This window comes from Euwallacea similis, chromosome 10 (assembly GCF_039881205.1).
Source record: "Euwallacea similis isolate ESF13 chromosome 10, ESF131.1, whole genome shotgun sequence".
Classification (NCBI taxonomy): Eukaryota; Metazoa; Arthropoda; class Insecta; order Coleoptera; family Curculionidae; genus Euwallacea; species Euwallacea similis.
Window position 1 is genome coordinate 3,691,041 of NC_089618.1, and position 18,694 is coordinate 3,709,734.

At 41.2% G+C, this 18,694-nt stretch overlaps 4 protein-coding genes across 11 annotated transcripts; 2 read left to right on the forward strand and 2 right to left on the reverse strand.

Annotated features, from left to right (window-relative positions):
* The first annotated feature begins 226 nt into the window (after positions 1–226).
* On the forward strand, positions 227–11,859 carry Spred (Sprouty-related protein with EVH-1 domain). Of its 4 annotated transcripts, none has more exons than XM_066394666.1 (9): positions 227–398; positions 8,069–8,261; positions 8,409–8,576; positions 8,693–8,705; positions 9,033–9,103; positions 9,168–9,333; positions 9,391–9,596; positions 9,683–9,840; positions 9,906–11,859. In XM_066394666.1, the coding sequence occupies exons 1-9, from the start codon at positions 379–381 to the stop codon at positions 10,081–10,083; spliced, it is 1,173 nt and encodes a 390-aa protein (XP_066250763.1). In that variant the 5' UTR covers positions 227–378; the 3' UTR covers positions 10,084–11,859. The 4 variants fall into 4 exon arrangements, with proteins under 4 accessions (XP_066250763.1, XP_066250764.1, XP_066250761.1 ...); XM_066394664.1 differs by lacking the exon at positions 227–398 and adding an exon at positions 6,568–6,864; XM_066394667.1 differs by lacking the exon at positions 8,693–8,705 and having other exon boundaries at positions 228–398; positions 8,409–8,577.
* A 254-nt stretch (positions 11,860–12,113) lies between these two features.
* Arp2 (Actin-related protein 2) lies at positions 12,114–14,487 on the reverse strand. 4 transcript variants are annotated; one of them, XM_066394172.1, is made up of 10 exons: positions 14,275–14,487; positions 14,062–14,172; positions 13,969–13,983; positions 13,798–13,818; positions 13,478–13,636; positions 13,272–13,400; positions 13,020–13,213; positions 12,746–12,965; positions 12,485–12,692; positions 12,114–12,430 (listed from the first exon to the last, which is right to left on the reverse strand). In XM_066394172.1, exons 1-10 carry the CDS (start codon positions 14,338–14,340, stop codon positions 12,315–12,317), a joined length of 1,239 nt encoding a protein of 412 aa, XP_066250269.1. In that variant the 5' UTR covers positions 14,341–14,487; the 3' UTR covers positions 12,114–12,314. The 4 variants fall into 4 exon arrangements, with proteins under 4 accessions (XP_066250269.1, XP_066250270.1, XP_066250271.1 ...); XM_066394173.1 differs by lacking the exon at positions 13,969–13,983; XM_066394174.1 differs by lacking the exon at positions 13,798–13,818.
* Positions 14,488–14,711: 224 nt separating this feature from the next.
* sun (stunted) lies at positions 14,712–16,024 on the forward strand. 2 transcript variants are annotated; one of them, XM_066394354.1, is made up of 4 exons: positions 14,712–14,853; positions 15,303–15,433; positions 15,587–15,613; positions 15,906–16,024. In XM_066394354.1, exons 1-3 carry the CDS (start codon positions 14,825–14,827, stop codon positions 15,598–15,600), a joined length of 174 nt encoding a protein of 57 aa, XP_066250451.1. In that variant the 5' UTR covers positions 14,712–14,824; the 3' UTR covers positions 15,601–15,613; positions 15,906–16,024. The 2 variants fall into 2 exon arrangements, with proteins under 2 accessions (XP_066250451.1, XP_066250450.1); XM_066394353.1 differs by lacking the exon at positions 15,587–15,613.
* Positions 16,025–16,038: 14 nt separating this feature from the next.
* Mvd (mevalonate diphosphate decarboxylase) lies at positions 16,039–18,606 on the reverse strand. The gene is made up of 7 exons (XM_066394352.1): positions 18,402–18,606; positions 18,268–18,338; positions 17,591–17,705; positions 17,267–17,484; positions 16,814–17,209; positions 16,570–16,737; positions 16,039–16,283 (listed from the first exon to the last, which is right to left on the reverse strand). Exons 1-7 carry the CDS (start codon positions 18,451–18,453, stop codon positions 16,131–16,133), a joined length of 1,173 nt encoding a protein of 390 aa, XP_066250449.1. The 5' UTR covers positions 18,454–18,606; the 3' UTR covers positions 16,039–16,130.
* Positions 18,607–18,694: the final 88 nt, after the last annotated feature.

Here is an 18,694-nt window from a genome sequence, read left to right on the forward strand (position 1 = left end):
TCCACTGCGCACGCGTTGAATGGAAGAAATGTCATTCACCAATGCACTGTTGCCATCTTTCTGCGTGTTTTTCTCGATTTTTAAAATTTTTTAATGGAATTTTTGGTTTTCAATTATGTAATTGCCATTAGATCTATTAGCTACAATCCTCAGATGGCATTAAATGACCTTAAAGATTGTTCTTCTTTCAAAAAATTTGATTTCATAATTGTTTCCGGCAATGCCGCAAATGAAACTGACAGTGACAGTGGAACGGCAACTTTTTCAATGGTGGAGTGTTGATTTTCGTGTGCTAAAGTTTGGTTTGATGTTGTGCGAAAATGTGGGTTTTCCTAAAAAAACTGAGCCTGAGCTGTAGGAGTTTCATCGTGACCAACCATGACCGAAAGAACTGAGGAGTAAGTACTACTCCAAGCCTATAAATTCGCCCTGAAACCGAGCGGGTGCAACACCCTTTTCTGGGGGTTGCTGTCGCCTTGACCAGCCTATTATGGCCCTTTTCCGCCCTTCACGCTTGTCCTTTGATTCTCAGTGAATGAAATCACCTGCATTGCAACATCTCCGCTTTAAAAAGCTCCAATTTCAGGCCAAAAGCTCTGTCCACCTAAGACATGACCAACATGGTCCGTTTCCGTCCTGTAAACACCGGAAACCGGGCTTAATTGGGTGTTAATTGTTTATTTTAAGCGGTCATACAGGCTGGTTAACCGATCCGGTGTGCGTTCTATTTCAGGCTGTATGTTAGTTTGATTCATGTAAAACGTTCGGCGTTTAATCAATGAAATACCCATTCATGACTTTCTTGATTTAGACCTGAATAAAAATACCCACTCGGCCCTCACCTTGCCGCTAATTTGGTTGTCTCCGGCGGCGCCTACGCTCCCACTTATAGGGAATTTATTTCATATTTTTCATACTTCGGTGCAGGGAAAGTATTCCTATGTGCCAATTTTGGTTTTATGTAACCACAGCGTTTTTAAAAAGGTTATTCAATTATTGCCCCTGCATTGTCAAGTTCATGAGAGTGAAATAAAAGTCTTAAATGTAAAAGGGGAAAGGACAAGAAGGTGCTTTAATATTTGAAGCACTAATTGAAGCAATAGAGTAGAGGTTATGATTTTTATCAATGAGACCATTTAGTTTTTTGCATGCGGTTTTTACCTAGTGTCTCTCTATCATCTTACAGCTCCAAATTCCTACCCCAGATTGCCTCTTATGATAATTATTTCGAAATTTAAAACAGGATAACTTATCAGCTCTAAAACAACATGTAGTTAACTCTCATTATGACTCCTCTTGTCTTTGGTTTTGAACTTCCTCATTAGCCAACCAAATTACTAGGTTTTTTGATTTTGACAAGCTTTTTCTTTGCAAAATTAAGATGCAAATTATTGCAGTGCCGGTAAGTATAGCAGTGGTATAAATTTCCTGTTAAATAAGAAATAATGGGTTACCATTGGTTTGTAACCTTGCTTTAATATGGGAACTTAACAGCCCTTCGATAAACTTGGGAATAAGTTGTAATATTTCGCAAACTGTCTTCAACTTCCTGGTTCTACCATTCATACTCAGTATCAGTAATCAATAAATTGATCATAACTAAATGACTTAGAGTAACTCTGTAATAAAGAAGATTTTGAAATAATTCACTGACATGCCTCTAGTATTCATAGAAAGATAGAGAAAGTATGTGGGAACAATATTCTTAATAACTTTTAATCAAGGGGTTAGTGGTGAATTTTTGCAAGCTAAAGTACTTTATAAATACCTCAAAATATATCAAAAAGCCCTTGAAATACCTTAAACATGTATACCAAAATATTTCGCCGGTGTCTGCCCCTCATTTTAGCCCAAAAAGTAGAGTACGTTTCTGTCTTTCAGATTGTCAAATTAACTTTTTTTTAACTTTAACACAGGAGTAACATAACTTTTTTTATTATTACCCTCCTTCATAACCTCTTATGGGCAATCATCCTTGAACTCCTTCCGCTAAACTGGGCATTTTGGGATCACCCTGTACACTTAATTGAGCAATCAAATGTTACATTCAAATGCCTTAAATTCTGTATCGAATGGTGGATGAGCCGTTGCACCCTCGCGCGATCAATACAACGGAGCATGGCAACATTGGCGACCCCCGTTTATCGATATTCCGAAGAGGGTACAGATTCCTCGGGTTTGCACGTTTAGATAACGATTTTGCATAAGGTAGTATAAAGTGGAAAAATGTGCTTCAGGTCATCGCAGTCGCTCCAATTATTACTCTTTTACCTCCCTTCGTAAGGGGGGTATTTATATGCCCCCGTTAACCTGTAACGCCCCTCTCCATTCATGAGCATTCATTGACCCAATTTCTTTCCATTAAGTAATTTGAAAGGCTAATAAATAATAAAGAGACCCCAGGCTGTAGTTTTGAATTGAGGTCATGTGACTGGATTTGCAAGATGGCAGCAACTTTATTTTTTTAGGTTATGCGCATGCAAAATTGATATATGTCAGATCTGACAAAACTTAAAGATGGCGTTGATATTTTCTTTGGGTTATATGGTGGTAAAACTGACAGTAATGACAGCTTGTTAGTCGTAGTCGCATGTGTCTGCATGCCTTGGAACGAGTCTGATTTGTGAACAAAATTTTCATGACTACGACGTCTTAAATATTTTTGAGGTTATATGCGGTTATGTAAATAATAGTTCATGAACGTTTCATCAGTTAATGTCGCCATCTTGAAGAATTGGTTCTGCCTTGAAAATTGACGCGGAATGAGTTTTGTTTATGAAAAAAATCCAGATAGGGGTTTGAAGGTATTTTTGTGAGTTATATGCGGATTTAAATGACAGGTGACAGACGTCTTATCCAGCAAATTTGTCCTCTTGGCGCCTCGAAATTGGTTGACTTTGGTTTGAATTTTTTTTAGAGTATCTGCGTGTAAAATATACAGCAATGACAGTCAGGTCATTATTGTCAATTGGGAATCGCTATATTGGAAAGTCTTATGCCTAGGGAATTGATTTGGAATGAATCTCATTTTCAGTCCAAGTTTAAATCACTAGCGATAGTTCTTTCATTAAGTTGTGATACTTTGAATTAAAGCTGCTAGGTCATGATAGTTTTCCAATTATAGTCAGTTTTATTTTTCTCATTCATTTTCAGTTGCTGTTAAGTTAACAGGCGTCTCATCAGTCAAAGTGGTCATCTTGGAAAGCCTGAATAAGTTGAGAGGTCATTTGTAATGTTTCATTTGACACAATTTTTAAGATGGCAAAATGTCGCCGTTTTTTTGAGGTTATATTAGAGAATTGTTGCTAGAAGTGACAGTTGACAGGCGTCTCATCCGTCAAAATTACTATCTTGGAGAGAGTCGCTCTATACCTTAAGAAATGATTTGAAGCAATAATGAATACGGTTCCTCGATATTTTTGTGTGTGACTTGAACCTGATTTTCTTTAAAGAAACAAACAAACAAACGCGCCCCGTCTCGTCTCACCCCCTGATCGTTGTCGAAATTTTCCCCATTACCGATCGCTCTCTAGTATCTAAATTTAGTCTTGCATCGTCCTGGACGACCTACATTCCCCCCTCGAATGAGGTTGATGCCCTCCAGCGAGGCCATTCATACGCAAAAGTAGGTCAGTAAGCCCCCTCCCTTCTCGCGTCCGCGGGAGGGAGGCTGAAATCGGATAGAGCTTTACCTAAAGCGTAAAAAATTCGAAGTTCGAAGCTGCCCTGTAAGGTACGCCCTTAAGGGCTAACCAGCCAGAAAATAACCGTGCCAGATTGAAATTTAAATTGCATTTTGAATTGCCAGGTTTCTGCTATTTTTAGAGCGCGCCGCCACCGTATTGGTGGGCCATAGGCGAATGTAGTTCAGGTTTGGATTAGAGGGGGTTCAGTGTGACGTCAGCAGTTTAAAGTAGGCCACCGCGGAGAGGGGGTGCATTTGACCCATTGAAGAGGTCTGTGCCCTCAAGCAGAGAAGGGAAATCAAAAAGCATTTCGGGATTTTTATTTGTCTGTTGAGATTCATTCTTTGTCTCTTTTGGCCTTTCTGGACCCCTCCTTCTCCTCCTCCTCCTCTTCCTCCTTCTCCTTTACCCCTTTTAAACAACAATTCCCAATCCAGTCTCCTAGTGCAACAAACAACTCAAGAAGGGCGAGCTTCCCCCCCCCCCCTTCATCGCTGGTCTTCGATTCATGAACGGTCCCCATTCATGGCGGAGCCAGCGATTCACTTCCCCATCGACTTAACCTAAAAATAGCTGGTGACCTTATTTTCTGGCTCGCCCGGTATTAGCCTGACCCAGTTCCCCATAGCCGCAGAGGGTATCACCCTTTGGGGGAGAGTCATTCATAGGCCGAAGTAGGTTAGATGCGCATTGCGACGTTGCCGCCTTCATCTCGACCTATAGGCGTTGTTGTTTCATTAATGAAACTGTGATGAATCGATAGAGGAGAGAGTTCGGGCTTGTAAACAAAGGTTTGCTTTTCCATTCAAGCAATGTTCGAGAGAGAAGTGGAAACATGTTCAATCACATTGGAAGGTGTCGGTGTACATGAGCAACCTTTCAGAAATCGAATTAACTTTCCAGAAACCCCCGAGGCGTTCACATCTATAGCATCACCCTCTAATCAGCCAAGTCAATCTCCCCTGAAGGGTCCGAACCTCTTACATAAGCAGCGCCATTCATATCTCCCCCTGTACATTGATAAAAATCAAGAATAAGAGTCAACTGCAAAACCAGAATGAAAACGTCAATAAACGAGGACCACGTGGCGGGGTGGATGTCGGAGAGGGTGGGGGTGACGTCACGGGAGTTCGGCACCACGGGGGGAGTTTTGCGAGCGCCCGATTTTTGTTGTTAAACTCCGGCGTTTGGGAAAAACATTAGGTTGCGTGGTAACACCCTCGGGTACTCAGCGTTTCCCATAGGGGAGTGGTACCGCGCTGGAGATATTTCTTGCGAGGACGCACTCGAGAGATTAACGATTTGCTTGTTTTTCGAGGTGTAAACTGTCGTATTCTTAATGGAGATGGAGGCGCGATAGGTGCCTTAAAGGTCAGCCTCGAAGCTTTTACCACGGACTAAATATAGCCCCTAATTTGCGCTGAAAGGGGTGCAGACTTGCACTTATCGCACGTCCTTGATCACCGCCCACCGTGGCAAAGATTTGCGTACCTATAGGCGTCAAAACGACGTCACTCAAAACCCCTTAGGCCCGAAAATATTAAAGGGCTCGGATAACGTGCGTCACACCTAAGGGCTGTCCGTCCGCCCTTGCAAAACAAAGCGATCGTCGACGCAACCGACAAGGAATCGAATTATCCGTGGTATAAAGATCCGCTTATTAAAGGGCCGATAAAAAGGGAAAAAGCGTGCGATTAATTGGCCGTGTCAAAGTTTCCATTTTAATTGTTTGGAACAATATCGCCACAACCTTTCATGGACGTGAACTGACGTCAAGGATGAGGAAAACGTGACTACTTTTGGCAAAAACTGACACGAGGAACACCCACATGACGTAGGTGCGATTATTTCCATTTTCGAATATTCGACTGTGATAGTTCTGCATTGTACGGAACCCGTCGAGTCGTTCATTGTGATGTATCGAACGTTATTTCGAACACAAATTGATAGTTTGTGATAATTTTCCATTAAGTGATGGTAGCGTTCCATTACACAAAAATAATCAGAATTGATGGTCGTTAATTGTCGCATTTCAGAGGCCAGTTCGGTCGCATAAAAGTAGGTTGTGATCGTTCTTCATTAAGTTGTGATAGTCCTTCATTGAGCTGTGATAGTTCTTCATTGGTTTCCTGAGTTTCCATCAGTCTGTGATGACGTCGTTATATTGCTCTAAGTTGTAATTAGTGTGGTCATGAAGTCTGATTTAATGATAAAAATCAGTTTGTGATCTCAATTAAAGGTGAGAATTGTAAACCGTTTGGGATTGGTGTTTTGTTCACTCCCTCCTCTCTTGAACATCCTGTATTAGCTTTCCATTAAATGGTGATAGTCTCCATGACTGTCGTAATATATCTCGAGAACGCAGCTACGTGTCCCGCTTTTTCGTCTTTTCAGTTTTGGGTAACAAACAAGTTCCTTGTGATAGTTCTTCATTAAGTGGTGAGTAATATTTTGTGATTTTCTCCCGAAAGAAGCTTTGTTCACAACATTACGCTTCTGCCAGCCCTCATCATCTTCAAATGCATCTCCATTTCAGGTTGAGCGGACACATTCCTCGAGCATCAAACATTACGTTTAGAGACACTCGTTCATTTATCTCATTTTTAAATCTCGTCCTAAAAGCATCCCTATTTCCCCCGATTGTTCAATGAAGTTGCTTGCATCGACCATAAACCTTCAACAAAAACAAAAACCGAATTTTCCCGCAACCCGTTCACTGAACCCAGCATTACCCAGTTACCTAAATCCACCCCCCCTCCGCTAATTCCCCCCTGGACTCCATCCCTCCCCCCGACGACGCTGGCCTATGGGGGGCGCATCACCGATGACGTCAATGAGTGCTCCCCTAAAGATCGTCACCGATTCCAACGTGCATTCCGCTTTTAGTTCGTTGGCGAAAGCATTCGCGTGAGGTCGTCCGAAAGTCAAGGGGACCGTGTCCGGTTGGTGCGGAGGCGCGATTGTCCTTTGTTTTCGGGTTTGATGGACAGCGGTGGTTCTATGCTGTCCCAGTTTTGAGGGTGATCTAAGGTGTTCACGGGGGAGGCGGTTTCGGAGTCGTGTGGGGGGTTTGATAATCTTGTAAGTTGGAGGAACAAGACTCTTCGTCTGACTCCGATCCAGTGCCGGAGGAAGCGATGAAAATTCAGACCAACGTGCAGACACATGGACCGGTTTAGTAAGTCGCAAGAACTCAAATATCATTTAATCTTGTAGCTGAATAGACCTAAGCTATATTAAAACCCAAATACGAGATATTTGACTGAAGTCTGGAGCACGGGAGCCTGAAATTGTGGAAAACTTGAAACTTAAATTTAAAACAAGTTTCGCGATTTTGAAAATTTAACGATAAGAGTATTGTAGTAGAAAACTATATGAAGTTGTAGTAGTTTTTCTTTGGAGTTATTTTCAAGTACCAAACTTTCTCTTCGCATCAAGCAACTAAGAAATTGCCTACTTAAGTATAGAAAAGTCAGGTACTTCGGTCCATCTGAAGCTCTAGGTGTCCCCAACCCTTAGGTTTCCCAAGATATTCTTCACGAATTTAGAAGTTCTTTTAAGAATTACAAATTTCCCGCAGAACTTTAGTGTCCTTCAAAAACTTAGGTCCACTTGGTGTTCCCCTAAAATTTAAGTGTCCTTTCCAAACTTGTATTTAGGGCTACCTAGAAAAATGCAGGTGTTCTCCTGAAACTCAAGGCCACGCAATTAGGTTTTCCTAGGAAAACTTAAGTGATCTTATTAATGTGTTGGGAGAATTTCGAGGCTTGGGAACCCCGCATAATTTTTTGAGCTCAGGTATTCCTTGGAAATTTGGGCATTATCCTTAAATATTATTGTCCTTTAGAAGCTGAAGTATTTCGTGCAAAAATGATAGGGGTTCTCCAAAAGTTTTAATGATCTTCTGAAACTTAGTTGCCTCAGGTATTCCACGAGGGTTTAGGTATTTTTTAATGTATACGTATTCCTTAGAAATATAGATGCCCACCGAGGATTTTGGGGAATTTTCGAAACTTAGGTTCTCAAGTGTTCTTGGGAAATTTAGGTATTCTTTAGAGTTTTAATGATCGTTAAAACCCATAGCTTTCTCGAGGAAAACCTAGGTCTTTTAAAAAGAGTTTCGTCTAAATCTTCCGAAACTTAAGACTCCCTAGAGAAACCCAAGTGTTCTCCTGAATTTGGAGTGTTCTAAGGGTTTCGGTTTCCTCCTGAAGCCTCACTTTCAGGGGCAACTTAACTATTCTCCAGAATGCTAAGTGTCCTTCTGAATCGTGAAAAATTTGTGTGATCTCTCGGAAGTTAGACGCCACTTAAGCACCCATTCTCGTAAAACGCCCAGGCCTTTCAGGAACTGTCAGCTCAAGCTTCTCTTTCATTTTTAGTGGCAATTACTTGGTGCGCGTGCGCGCTCAGGTAATGTCCAGGGACGACTCCTCGGGCGGCTGGGTACCCCTGGGCGGTGGCGGCCTCAGCGACGTGTCGGTTCGCAGGCGCCCGAGGGCGCAAGGTGCCGGTCCCCCCGACAAACCGAAGCACGACTACCTCATCTACGGCAAGCGCATCAGCGATAATTCGGTAAGATGAACTTCTGTCACTTGTCAAAGTCACTGTCAATATCCCAATAAATCATTTGTAACTTCCCTTGTCGAAATCGTCTTTCTAATTAGTTACTTGTAGTCAAAGCTGTCAGATTTTTATGGACAACTGTTGCACTTTCCTCAGGTGGTGCTTAGTTGTACGATAAAAAAGGACTTCGAATACAACAAGGTGATGCCGACGTTCCACCATTGGCGGACCGGTTCGAAGCGGTTCGGCCTGACGTTCCAGGCAGCAGCGGATGCGCGCGCCTTCGATAAGGGCGTACGAACGGCCGTCGAGGACCTGCTGGACGGTAAGTGGCGTTCCGACGCTCTTAATGCGGTCGTCAACCTTGTCGACGCCATTTTCGCCCTGGTAAATGATCTTATTTGCTCCATCTGTCTTTTTTCATTGCTTTCCTCACTACGGGATTTCTGCACGGTGAGTGGAGATGGCGCCACTACGGTCTGAGTTTATGATACGTACACGGTCTAACTATGATTTCTTAAGCGGTTCTTCACATGTTATGAGTCATTTCACTTTGTTTGAGCGAAAACAATGATCAGGTTCCCGGAATGGGCACGTTCCCAGGATTATTAAGACCGTGACGCATCCGCTTAATAAACGCCTCAATTTGTGCGTTTTAATTACAATTAAGGTGGTTACACATTGCACATAATGAGACGTTGCATGGCTTGTTGTTGCGCCATTTACGCGAAAACATTTTCTCTTCAGATCGTTGATATACAAAATTGTTTGTTCACGCAGGTATCACAAACACTTCGCCCTCAATGCCTCTGCCGAAATTTCCTCAAGAAGCCGACGATGACGTGTTTATGGTGAGTGTCACACCATTGTTTGTCACCACTTTTCTCTCATCCACTGACGTCTTACTACTTTCAGACGCTGGATTTGCCCCGCGACCCAAAAGATTCACGCAGCAGCACCGACTCGAATAGCAGCGGTAAAAGCGGTACCGCGGACCCCCTGAAAACCAGCAGGATCACGTACGCGGGACGCGAGAAACCCGCGGAACCACCCAGACAACCTGTGTTCGAACCACCCAAAGGTACCCAATATTGAACCATTAATCGACGAATGAAAATTGATAAAACTCCTCCTAAAGGGGCCTCGGAGTACGTCCAATTGCAGGCGAGGCACGAGTACCTCTACCTGGAAAACCCGCTCAGCCAGCAGCCGCCACTGCCGCCCACGTGGGAGTCACCGACGGCGCTCAAGAAAGCGTCGCCGCCCCCACCGCCCCAACCGCTCTCCGAAGTGTTCAAGCCCGTCAAACGGCCGCAGCATTTCATTTGCCGGCACTGCAACGAGGTAAGCGTCTTTCCTATGTGATGTCAGATGTCTGCGATGTCAAAATGCCGTTCTTGTCACAGGTGTCAAATTATTCACATTTTCAGCCTTTCACCCGAGACCAAAACAAACGGGGTTCCTGTAAATACGCGCCCGACACGGTGCGATCGATCGTTCATTGGATCTCCTGTCTGCCGCTCGTCAACTGTTCGATGTACCACTGCGCCGCTGACTCCGAGGGCGACTTTCAGCGGAACTCTTGCAGGTCAGTAACATCGCACGATGGTTTTTTTTGTGTCTTTTTTGACCCGAAAAAAATTCACGTTGTAGATGTCAGGGCGAGGATGAGCCATCGGACGTGTGTGCGCGCCGCTGGGTCGGGCTCACCCTCCTCTCCCTCATCGTACCCTGCATATGGCTTTACCCGCCGCTGAAGTTGTGTCACAGCTGTGGTATTCGATGCGGCGCATGGGGGGGCAAACACAAAGCCACCACCGACGGCGCATGACCGTGGGAGAGCGAACTCAGCACCGAATTTAGTTTCGTTTAAACGCGCACGAGCGACTGCAGGCGGGGGAAGAATAAGTCACTGTCAATTATTTGACAGTGATAACGTCAGTCTCGGATTTTAGTTCAATTAGACCAAAGCATGCGTGGTTGACATTGACCTGTAACTGCCATTAATTTTGTTTTAATTTTAGTTTTAAGTTTGATACGGTTCTTTTGTTTAGATCGTTTTATTTTACTTGGAGGTTTAGTTGTTTTTAGGCTCCTTTTCGTGGTCTAATTTGACTGAACTAGGTCTTAAATAGCTGGGTAACAAGACAGCCAGGAGGGGGTGCTGCAAATCAACTGTCATAGACTCCCTTTGACGTGTTAACTCGGCACTAATGACGACAAAATAGCCAACTGTTATGGTATTTCGTCACATGTCAGAGTAACACTCGAGGGCATTTTATCGCACTTGATGCGCACTTTGGATTTACTCAGCAAATCTCTTATGAAACTACTATAAGATGCTTATTGATTTAGGTCACGTGGAAGCTTTGACAAACGCGATTTATTTATTTTTTGCTTTTAATTTTATCTTTTGTTTAACAAACGTCTGTGATTTTAATGTTAAGATTTTATACGATAGTTATGTTCGGTTTGATGACGTTTGCGCTAATACATTGTTTTTCTGTTGTCCAGTTATTGACAAGTGACAGACGTCAAAAACTTCTTAATAATTATTAAGTTTCGTTGCACTTTGCGCCGCTTAACACCTCCGCCGCTCTAATTAAAAACAAAGTAATAATAATCGTGTGTATTAAGTGAGAGTGTCCAATAATAAACACTACATTTTAGTGCTCAACTCGTAGTGTTGTAGGTTGTGACCGCTAGAGGGATTGTACTGTGACGTCGTCGGAACAAAGTGTCATTACCTTGACAAGTGTGACGTTTCGTTAAAAAAATGACACTTCGTCCCGTGTGATGGCTTCCACATGAGATTGTAAACCCGTGGTACTGCCAAACGAAAACTATAGGAAAAAGGGTACTGTTTATATTCAAAATTGTAAATATTCTTTTATTTCGGCGTATAGTACTGACAATACTTGCTTACGCGGTGCCAGTCAAAGGGTGTTTTTGGTTCGAGAAATTCTCAAAAACAAAATGGCGACTGATGAACCGAGAGCACTCTCCGAGGAGAGATTCACGATATCATAGGATTAAAACTGACTAATGTTTTATATCATAGATCTGTACTGACGAGAGATTGTATATAATTTAACGTAATAGGGTTAAGGGACAAATCTGGCGCGGCAGACTAAGCTTTGCCCCTGCGTTTAATCGTTAATTTCGACAAATGTACAAATATTCTTAATTCCGTACTTCTTGTTATAGACTTTCCCGTCTTTGGACTTGGAGGGTTAAACTCAACTGGCGCTCAAAAAGAAATTATTCAAAAACCCTTGAATATTCTCTTTGGGACGTCCTGTATTTACTATGTTTTTTAAAAGCAATATTTGTTTCATGCTTTTACAGCGCCAAAAATCGGTCGAAATCAAGTAACTCTGTGTTGAAAAAAAACACCAAAAACTTAAAAAAATGTCTGTGTTCTTCGATTGCGGAGAGATCGCCTCCGGCTTTTCTAAAAATAGTTAATCGTGGAAGTTCCATTTTTTTGCACGTAAAACTTATACGAGAGAAAAGGGAAAATTAGAACTGTCAGATATATTATGTAATAATAAATGTTAACTTGTAATTTCAGATTTGTAAATATGAATAAATGTTTAATACGAAACATCGCTTCACACACACCTTTTTGTAAATCGCTGCGTTCTCCATCATTGTCCAGAAGTAGTAAAATCTCGTTACATCCGCAAAACGTAAATAATTTGCTAATAATTTGTTACCCCGATTTTGGCCAAAATTTTGCAGGACATGTATCAAAAGATATCAGATTTAGTTTGTTTTAATTAGGAAAGCAAAAGTGTTGAGGAGGAAACTTTCTGTCAAAAAGAAATTATTCGTTAAACAAATAAAACTCTATAATATATTGAGGAATGTTCTTATTAATTTCTTCTAAAGCCGAAATACTGAATTCGCATTACAAAATCGTTTAAAATTAAAATCCCCTAGAAATTAGGCTAAAATAATAAAGTTAAATATTCCATAAAACTTACATTTTCAGCGGTAATAAAAATATACAAAAAGTACTTATCAACATTGTAAAATTCAACAACAAAATGCCTCTGACTAGCCGGCTCTAGTACCGAGCTTTTTCAGCACTTTCACGCCCTGCTCCTCGTACTCTTTCCGAGACATCCAGAACTCATCCCGGTCCTTCATCACTTCCGCCAACACAGCCCCACCTAATACAACATATAACAAACGTCTCATTTTATCCATAAAAATTAATTTCTCACCTATAAACACCATATCCTTACGCCTAGGAGGATCCTCAATGCGAATCTTAAACTTTGTCAACTTCTCCGTGTCGTTTTTCAGCACCCGCTCCAAGTACAGCTGCTTAATTTCTCTTTCTAACCTAGAGGGAAGACCTGGGTACATTGTGGAACCCCCGGAAAGGACGATGTGTTTGTAGAGTTCGGGCCTCATGTCAATGTCGGCGGCCTAAAGTCGGCTTAATGCGGAAAAAAGATGGAAGCAGGAGATGTTATTGTTACTTGAATGGTGTTAAAAATCAGCTCTGCAATGCCCTGTCCTTCAACATTGATTAAATGAGGCTGAAACAATGCTTCTGGAGCCTCGAATCTCTCTCCTCCCACCTTAATGACTCGTCCATCAGGCAGAATGTAGGGCTCTACCAGAACTGTAGTCTCTAAAGCCAGTCTTTGCTCGGTTTCAATGTCATAACCTATATAACACAGCTTCTCCTTCATCATTCTAACCTGAAGACTTTTGGCTTTTGAGGCTTTTAAACCCAAAAAATGGAGAAACCTTACCGTTTCAAAATCGGCAGACTGGTTAAATGCATAACCTCTCAGCAGAAGCAATTTGATGAGGTATCGAGTGATGTCGCGTCCGGCAATGTCGAGACGTCTGGTAAGATGCGGCAAAGCGTATTCTTCGTAGACTGGGCAAATGTGGGTCACTCCATCACCTGAGTCCACCACCACCCCAGAAAGAAGACCCTGTTGTATGAAATCACAACCTCAGAGGAAAATTTCATTGAAGTGAACAATTGCTCACTTGTGCATATAACGTCAGGACAGCTTGGATTGCAACATAGGCCCCAGCAAAACCATATTTTTCAAACATGACCTCAATCATCTTCTCACGGTTTTTTGTAGGGTTCATAGGTGGCTCAGTCAGAAGAATCTAATAACAAAAAAAACAGTGAAAAACAACTGACCTTCCGCGTTGTTCCTAATTCAGTTTTCTTTGATAAATCTAACCTTTGTGTTTTTGGGATCTAAATTCATTTTCTGTGGCCCAAATGTGTAGTCCCAAACATGACACATATCTTCCCAATTGCGCACTATACCATTCTCCATAGGATAATTAACTTCTAGCAGTGATCTTAGAGCTGATGCTTCGTCACCTACCATAAGGTCCTGGAAAACAAACTTAATAATATGTATTTTTCAGACTCACTAAATGGGACTTTCCATGCTGCAGGGGAAAGGTTATATTGGAGATGGGGATATGAACAACACAAATGAACACATTCAATTCTGGTGGTGTTGTTAATTATTACATATTAGCTCTTACTTACAGGAAGGGTGCTTGCAACTTCCTGCAGGCATGTAAATAAGAAATACTATAGGTGTTAGGTAGAGGCACTTTTAAGTGCGTTAAGGTTAAAACTACTGAACAAAAGACAGCGTTCATAACAAGCAAATTGGAAAAATCTAAACATTTAGCAGCAAATCAACGATAAACTTACATCCACATGTAGATCCTAGAAAAGTCACTTCCCTTGTTTAATATATTCTCACACTTTATATGGTAAATCAATGATAGTCAAGAGAAGACATACCTTAACTTCAATATCTCCTATCTTATTCACAGCCCTAATAATAGGCCTCCCTACCATTGACGGAAAGATATGGGCTGGAAAGTTGGACCCTGCATAACCACATTTGACAAACTGAAATTAAAACATTAAGGTCTTAAGGCACTGGTACTCATTCGCAGGGGGTGGAAATAGACCTCAGGGGGCCCCTCTGCGTCATACATCCAGCATACTTACGCCGGTTCCATTGTCACAAACAATCACATTCCTGCCCTCACAGTCCATTTTTGCCATTGAGCCCATTATGCACTTCACATTTAACTAACTAACGAGTCGGATTTCGGAGTATTTGCACGAGATTAATAGGGTTTTATCTCAGAAAAAGCGTTTTAAATTATTGTTATTCAAAGTAAAATAAAACCACACCTAGGTGACGTTTAGTAATCGTTGATGAGGACGTTTTGTGACATTGACATGTTTTGAATTTGTTCTTATCTATACTGGGTGTTAGACGAAGAGAGAGATATGAGGAGATGTCTAGTAAATTTCAGGACCGTGAGATGGTGCCATATTAAATAGTTATGAGGGCAATATCGGACCCTGTTTATCGGACAGTTATAGACTAAGAGAGAACTTATGCAATTTCGGCGATAAAATAACGACCAATAGATGGTGCTCAATAGGGTGGCCTGTGGTCAATTTTTAAGTCATTTGCATTAAATTACTCGGCCTTTTAATTTATCAATTTTCTCCGATTTCCCACAGGAAATTTCGCTAATTTAAGACAATGAGTGCCTGGAGAGCTGCCGGACTAAAGTAAGCACAGTTTTCTCCTTATTTCAAGGCCTAAAGAAGCAGCAATGTTGTGGTTCATTTTAGGTTACATAAGACTGCAAGAGCAGAGTTGATCGCGTTTTTGGCCTTTTCTGACCTCGTTTAAGTGACTTCAGATGAAGTACATTTTGGGCTTTAATGGAGGTAGTAGTATTAGCCCCAGAGAAACAAAAAACCTCAGGGAAGGCCCTCATTAAAGACCCCAAAAAGAGCCAGTGTTTCTTATGGCATCATATCTATGAACTCGGCCCTAAACTATCATGTTTAAAGGGTTTATTTCTACACGAATATATACATAAATATAAATAATCCCTTTAAACACTATTAATACTCAAATTTGTCTTTTAATTGATAGTGAAACAGAGTCCTAACAGAACCTCGCATATAGCAACAAAACCAATTGCAACTTGTCAGATCTGTCCTTGTTTCAGCTACATTAACTACTCCAACATTGCTGCCAAGGTGCTCAGACAGGCCTTGAAGACTGACCTCAGGGCTGATGCTGCAAAACGAAATGATTCCCACATTAAAGTGACCAAGTGGCAAGATGGGAAACCCATAAGTAAGTGGTGACATTTTGAGTTCATTAAGTAAAAGTTCTTGGTTGAATTGGCAAGTGCCATTATTGTTTGACATTTGTCACAATGTAGCCTGAAAAGGATTTTTGATAGAATTTAAGAGAGCGATAATGATTTATTTATTTTATGTATTGCAGATGCTAGAGAGTAATGCAATAATTATTGTAAGTTGACAGGGCTTTTGTACCATTTTTGATCCTTATTAACCATTTGAAGTGTGCATATTTACCTAAAAATGTGGTTTATCAGTGGCAATCCCTTGTCAGTTATTGTTAAGTCTTTAACCTTCCAGTTTTGCATTGATAAACTCATTCAACATGACCACAAGCAAAGTTTTATGTATGACATTTTAACCCATTATGTCAATTTTGATATTTGACAATTAACATGCTTGTCTTGGTTTGACAATTTTTCCTGGTGAATCTTCTTCAGTAATTTCTTTTCTTGTCATTACAGAAGCCACAGAGCAGTAGTTGCCATCGGCGCCATCTAAAAGTTAACACTATCATTTTTAAGTTCCAATAATTATATAAGTTCCAGATGTTTGAACAGCAAATAGAGACTTTGTTAGAATATTTCCGGTTTTATTATTTTAAAATACATTGAAACTCAACATAAAAAATTCCCCAATGCCAAGACATCACATTTGACAGGTAGTCAAAGCCTTCAGGTTTGTGATTGTCAACTTAAAGTTGTTTTAGGAACGCCATTGTTTTGTAGCAAATGTTCCTTCGGATCTGTCAAAACTTTGGGACCGTCTCCCACCCTTGTGTGGATGATATACTTCAACATCCCTCTACCATAAGGACTCAAATTCAAGGCCCTAATTATACCCTTAAAGAGAGAACAATAAAATTATGATCATGTCGGCTACCAGTGTCAAAATGATTTTTCGCATTGTCCACGTGTAATTTTTGACCTAAATGATAAGTGAGTGAAAGCTACGTCAAAATTTACAGTGGTAATAGCCCTTCTGAGAAAAAATAGCTGAAAATGAGTACCATGTCGAGGGATACATCGTTCACAATAAGAAAGATACAATTTTTCAATTAGAGAAACAATGCGTCAAAACTGATAGTCGGGTAATTTCCAAGAAAAATCAGTTGACAGCAGTCCTTACCTCATCGCAAGGTTTATCAAAGGGTTGCGCCAATCCTCTGTAATACTCATTGTCATCTGTTGCTTCGGATTTGGGAAAAACATAATTTACAAGACTTATAAAATCTTGAACTACCGATTCCAGCAAGTAAATGCAGGCGTTGGGACCTGCGTCAAAAGTGTACGCCACCTGTAATGAAATGACTTGTCACATTGACATCCCCCTTGTCAGAACAATTGTGCATGACACCTGCCACTGAACTCACCTTATTGGCCTTCTTGTATTCATTGAAACTATGCACTAAATCGACGATTGCCTGCGACGTGTCGTTCATGTAAACACAAGGCGGAAAAGTGTCTAAACACACCGCATGCAATTGATTTGAATCTCTCATAGTTAAGTTAGCGAAAGTCTCAAAATTTTTAGCTAAAATAGCCGCCGTAATGGCCTCCACTCTCAGTGGCACCACCACATCTGCGCGTTGTTTAATCAGCGCAGAAGTCTCCACTGTGCGTTTCATTCCTGACGTGGAGCTGTACTTTTTGCGGCTGTCATTCACCACGAGAATGACCGCTCGCATTTCCGGCCAGTGAGTGGCTGGCGCAATTTGCCGTGCGATTGAGTCTGCTCCGGTGGGCAATGCACCTTTGTACCACACTACCTGTCGAAATTTGACACATTTCTTTCTGAGATGCAGTGTTGTCAGTGCCGTTCTTACCCATCCGCCATACATGCTTCGGCAAGCGCTGCCCGAACCTTGCCTAGCAATATCGGAAATTTCTCCGGTGATTTCGTATAGTTGCGCAAGCGCGTAGACTAGACATGCGTATCCGGCCGCAGAGGACGCCAAACCTGCCGCAGTTGGGAAATTGTTCTCTGAACAAATCGAAATTTTCCAGTTAAAGTGAGGAAGGTTCGGATCGCACCGCTGTTTGACTACGAAGAAAAAGTCAAAAATTATAAAAATTTAAGATGGCCGTTGAAAACAACGGTGCAGTATATTTTGAATAGTCTCGGAACTTTGACACTAGTCAACATTTACCAATTTTCAAACAGTTTTTTAACCTGGAGTTGTCAAAATTTTGTTCTTTTCCATTTAGCCAAAAGGTGTCTCCAGCGAACGATGGGGAGGCCATGACGGTGGTTTTCGTACACATCTGAAAAACCAATGTTGTATAACCATTGTTACTTCTTGAGAAGTCTATCTAAAGCTCACTCTGCATATTTAAAAATCTAATAAATTCAATTAACCACTAGAAAACGTTGAAAAGATGCATTTCCATTGACCTTTATGGCATCTTAACATGAACTTGAAGGCGCCTTAAGGATCTGCATAGTTCCATATTACAATAGAATTGCAATGGAACCAGGCGCGTGTCCTAATTTACATAATCAATTCAACAACTTGTGTCTGAGCAGCAAGATAAGACATCAGACGTATTTTGTTATAAGTGGAACACCATTACAATGACAGAGAATATCTCTCATATATTCATTAGTTTGCAAAACTGTCACAATTATACACATTGAGATAATGGACCTTTACGCCAATTTAAGTTTAAGTGTCTCTTGGATTGGTTGTCATTATAATGAGTTTGACAAAATCTTGTAACTTTCAGAATCCCATTAAAAGATTCCTGCCACTTTCCTTCGTTTTTAATATTCTGTTGCGAGACTCCCAGAACGGTTTCTAATAAAATTCCATCATTTGCTACTTACCACATCAGTACTAAGGCTGGCACTGACTGAGTCATTAATGGGCAGAATAAGGTCCTCGTCTCTTTTCCCCCCTAAACCCCAGAAAAAAATTCACTTTAAAGTATAATATGCGGGGCTGTTTCAGTGTTACTTACAGTACTTAATCACAGCAATATTCACTGGAGCCACGCAGGTAACAATTTTCATGTTGCAGACTCTGGGACAACTGCAATACTGTAAAGAAAAGGTACTTATGGGGAGTCTGGAAACTGTCTCGACCTACTCAGGACAAATATTCGTTCATAATGAGCCACTTAACGGTAAAAACTTTTTAAGATACTTAAACAGTTTTTGTTTACGTTTCATGCCACAACCTCACTTATCAACAAAGTGACGGACTAGTAAATTTGCAGAGTTGCCAGACTTAGGCAGTGACGTCACTGCTTAA

What these genes read in the sequence shown, in the direction of transcription:
- Spred (XM_066394664.1), top strand. Translation starts at nt 6,824, where the DNA reads ATGAAAATTCAGACCAACGTGCAGACACATGGACCGGTTTA. An exon ending in CAGACACATGGACCGGTTTA is followed by an intron (nt 6,865 to 8,068) that starts GTAAGTCGCAAG and finishes TTTCATTTTTAG; the next exon opens with TGGCAATTACTTGGTGCGCG. An exon ending in TTTCAGCGGAACTCTTGCAG is followed by an intron (nt 9,841 to 9,905) that starts GTCAGTAACATC and finishes TTCACGTTGTAG; the next exon opens with ATGTCAGGGCGAGGATGAGC.
- Arp2 (XM_066394172.1), bottom strand. Translation starts at nt 14,340, where the DNA reads ATGGGCTCAATGGCAAAAATGGACTGTGAGGGCAGGAATGTGATTGTT. An exon ending in TTTGTGACAATGGAACCGGC is followed by an intron (nt 14,173 to 14,274) that starts GTAAGTATGCTG and finishes TTTTAATTTCAG; the next exon opens with TTTGTCAAATGTGGTTATGC. An exon ending in GCCGATTTTGAAACGGTAAG is followed by an intron (nt 12,966 to 13,019) that starts GTTTCTCCATTT and finishes TCTTCAGGTTAG; the next exon opens with AATGATGAAGGAGAAGCTGT.
- sun (XM_066394353.1), top strand. Translation starts at nt 14,825, where the DNA reads ATGAGTGCCTGGAGAGCTGCCGGACTAAA. An exon ending in TGGAGAGCTGCCGGACTAAA is followed by an intron (nt 14,854 to 15,302) that starts GTAAGCACAGTT and finishes TCCTTGTTTCAG; the next exon opens with CTACATTAACTACTCCAACA.
- Mvd (XM_066394352.1), bottom strand. Translation starts at nt 18,453, where the DNA reads ATGAAAATTGTTACCTGCGTGGCTCCAGTGAATATTGCTGTGATTAAG. An exon ending in TATTGCTGTGATTAAGTACT is followed by an intron (nt 18,339 to 18,401) that starts GTAAGTAACACT and finishes TCTGGGGTTTAG; the next exon opens with GGGGGAAAAGAGACGAGGAC. An exon ending in TTGATAAACCTTGCGATGAG is followed by an intron (nt 16,284 to 16,569) that starts GTAAGGACTGCT and finishes TCTCTCTTTAAG; the next exon opens with GGTATAATTAGGGCCTTGAA.